This window comes from Tachysurus vachellii, chromosome 15, assembly GCF_030014155.1.
Source record: "Tachysurus vachellii isolate PV-2020 chromosome 15, HZAU_Pvac_v1, whole genome shotgun sequence".
Taxonomy (NCBI): domain Eukaryota; kingdom Metazoa; phylum Chordata; class Actinopteri; order Siluriformes; family Bagridae; genus Tachysurus; species Tachysurus vachellii.
Genome location: NC_083474.1, coordinates 23,287,480 through 23,290,789, shown reverse-complemented (window position 1 = coordinate 23,290,789; position 3,310 = coordinate 23,287,480). Strand labels below are relative to the sequence as shown.

Genomic DNA, 3,310 nt, shown 5'->3' with positions numbered 1-3,310 from the left:
CGTGCGTGTAACAGTGGACGAGGTTCTGTTTTGCGTAGCCGTGCGACGTCGTTTTTAACGTTTTTAACGTTCAAACGTAAATAGCATCTTTTTTGTTCTAACACTCTTAAATCTGAACAAATCTGATAGTCTGGCTAAACACTAGACAATTTTTTTTTTAACAATTTTTGGCCCGATTTGCCCCTTTGAGGGTTTGTGGGGGGCGTGGCCTGATTCTAGGCACGTTATAATGATTACGTGTTTAAATAATCCTGAAGTGTGTGATGTCAATACGACTACTGTACAGTTCCTGATTAAGTCAGAGAGTCCCTGATCTCGAACCGTATATGGATCCGTCTGTGAAATCTCGTGTCTGTGGAATTACCAAAGTGAAATCGTTGCTACAGACGGCAGATGTGTGTGTGTGTGTGTGTGTGTGTGTGTGTTTTTGGGAGGTTATAAACCAGTTGAAACTGTCCTCATGTCCCAAGATCTATAGTTTAGTGTGTATTCAGCCTTAGACCAACATTTAGCTACTACAGGACGTGACATGACAGGACGAGACTTTAAGTCACGGCACCACCTGGTGGTCACTCGTAGAAGCGTCAATTTAATCAGAGAAATCAATTGTAACGCTCAATTAATTCTTAACGAGGTGAAGAGACAAAACAACGTGTTTCACGATAAACTCCCACGTCTTTATTACGATACGTCTTTACTACGATATTATTACAAAATCCCATAACATCATCACGATATCGCTCATTGGTTTAGGTCATATTTTAGTTTACTAAAAGATTACTGCACATTATTATAGGACACTTTTTAGTGAAAAACACAAACACAATTACCTCCAACGGCCTCCATGTGGATTATTGGATAAATAAATGTTCGTAGTGACGTCATTTATCACTAAAACCACGAGATTGTGATGATTTATTTATTATAGTGTCATATCGTTAAATATTTAATATCGCAGATATTTTCATCGTTATTCGTTCCGTCTTGTTTTGTAGTCGTTATTTAATTTGTGTTACATTCTACATCTTTGTAGAAAACGAGTCTGTTATTAATGTAAAGATGAAGCGTTACAGTGTGTTGTGTGATTAATCAATTTAGTTTTTAATTAGTAATTAACACAAAAACACACGAGTTTTATAAAGTCCTCTTGCATACTGGACTACGAGTGAAGCTCCTAAGTGAAGACCAAACTTTACTCAGGGTTTAATAATGGTGTTAACACGATAAAACTGAAAGGAAATGAGACTTTAGATTGAGAGATAGATAGATAGATAGTTTTTCTTTACCTTATTGCAGTATGAGGAGTCTGAATAATGTGATGGTCCCAGTCTGGAGTCTGAATAATGTGATGGTCCCAGTCTGGAGTCTGAACAGTGTGATGGTCCCAGTCTGGAGTCTGAACAGTGTGATGGTCCCAGTCTGGAGTCTGAACAGTGTGATGGTCCCAGTCTGGATGGATCTGTTACTGATGGAGGAGGAGGATAAAATCTCACATCCATTTCACTGGGGGGAAAAAAAAAACACAACCAAGAAAAAATAAAAAATATCTTTTTCTCTCCACGTCAGTATCACTGACACGCCACCTCCCAAAGGATGAAATAAAAGACAGGAACAAAACGTGAAGTATAATAAGTGATAATTGTAGTTAAGTTTAAAGACAAAAACAAGCCACTTCACTTCGGCACCTTCACATCCGTTCGCGGGGTTTCTGAGGGAAGAAAGAAATGAAACAAACTTCGAAATAAAAAGGTGTTTTTACACCTGTATGGCATCAAACCAGAGAGAAATCAACCGTCTCTGAGGAAACGACGTGTGTTTTCTTTTTTCTTTTTTTTTTCTACACGGAAACGAGAAGCCAAAAGAAGCACCGCGGTTAGCCAGAGAGCTAACTTCGTACCTCACTGCTGCGTGCGCGTGTGTGTGCGCGTGTGTGCGTGTGTGAGCGTGTGTGTGCGTGTGTGTGCGCGTGTGTGCGTGTGTGAGCGTGTGTGTGAGTGCGTGTGCAGCTACGGGACGGTGAAGAGTTCCGATAGGGGGCGCTGTAGTGTTCCTTCATAACCAGTCTGAGTTTTATTTGTGTCTGTTGCTTTGTCTTCTTACATATTTTATGTTTAAACGTTCTGCTATTCTTTTATAATTGTTTAAACATCTCCCTAATTTATCTTCTGCAACATGAGTTAATATAACTATAATATAATATAAGCATTAATGAGCATAAACAGCACTGTCCTGTGTTATGGCACAGTAAGCGTGATCTGATTCTGTTTATGATTAAAACATATTTTAAATACTTTATACAAAACCTGAAAGATGTTATGTGCAATTTCTAATAATTGGGTCTCTAATGGTGCACATGACCCCTTCACTATGATGTCTCTATGATGTGACTATGATGTGACTGTGATGTCACTGTGATGTCTCTATGATTTTACTATGATGTCATTATAACGCCAGTCTGATGTGACTATGATGTCATTATGATGTCCTTATGGTGCCAGTTTGATGTCACTATGATGTGACTATGATGTCATTATGATGCCACTCTGATGTCCTTATGACGCCACTCTGATGTCACTATGATGTGACTATGATGTCCTTATGACGCCACTCTGATGTCACTATGATGTGACTCTGATGTCATTATGATGCCACTCTGATGTCACTCTGATGTGACTATGATGTCATTATGACGCCACTCTGATGTCACTATGATGTGACTATGATGTCATTATGATGCCACTCTGATGTCACTATGATGTGACTATGATGTCATTATGATGCCACTCTGATGTCCTTATGACGCCACTCTGATGTCACTATGATGTGTCTATGATGTCATTATGACGCCGCTCTGATGTCATTATGATGCAACTCTGATGTCACTATGATGCCACTCTGATGTCACTCTGATGCCACTCTGATGTGACTATGATGTCATTATGACGCCACTCTGATGTCACTATGATGTGACTATGATGTCATTATGACGCCACTCTGATGTCACTATGATGTGACTATGATGTCATTATGATGCCACTCTGATGTCCTTATGACGCCACTCTGATGTCACTATGATGTGACTATGATGTCATTATGACGCCGCTCTGATGTCATTATGATGCAACTCTGATGTCACTATGATGCCACTCTGATGTCACTCTGATGCCACTCTGATGTGACTATGATGTCATTATGATGCCACTCTGATGTCATTATGATGTGACTCTGATGTCATTATGATGCCACTCTGATGTCACTATGATGTGACTATGATGTCATTATGACGCCGCTCTGATGTCATTATGATGCA

The 3,310-nt window shown here is 39.6% G+C and overlaps 1 protein-coding gene across 1 annotated transcript in view; it reads right to left on the bottom strand.

Moving 5' to 3' along the window:
• The window catches only part of tox (thymocyte selection-associated high mobility group box), a 54,168-nt gene extending 52,245 nt beyond the window's left edge, over positions 1 to 1,923 (bottom strand). Inside the window, exon 1 of the mRNA XM_060887877.1 lies at positions 1,287 to 1,923. Within this exon, the coding sequence (XP_060743860.1) occupies positions 1,287 to 1,499 (213 nt within the window). The 5' untranslated portion in view covers positions 1,500 to 1,923. The remainder of the gene's footprint in view (positions 1 to 1,286) is intronic.
• Between the last annotated feature and the right edge of the window lie 1,387 nt (positions 1,924 to 3,310).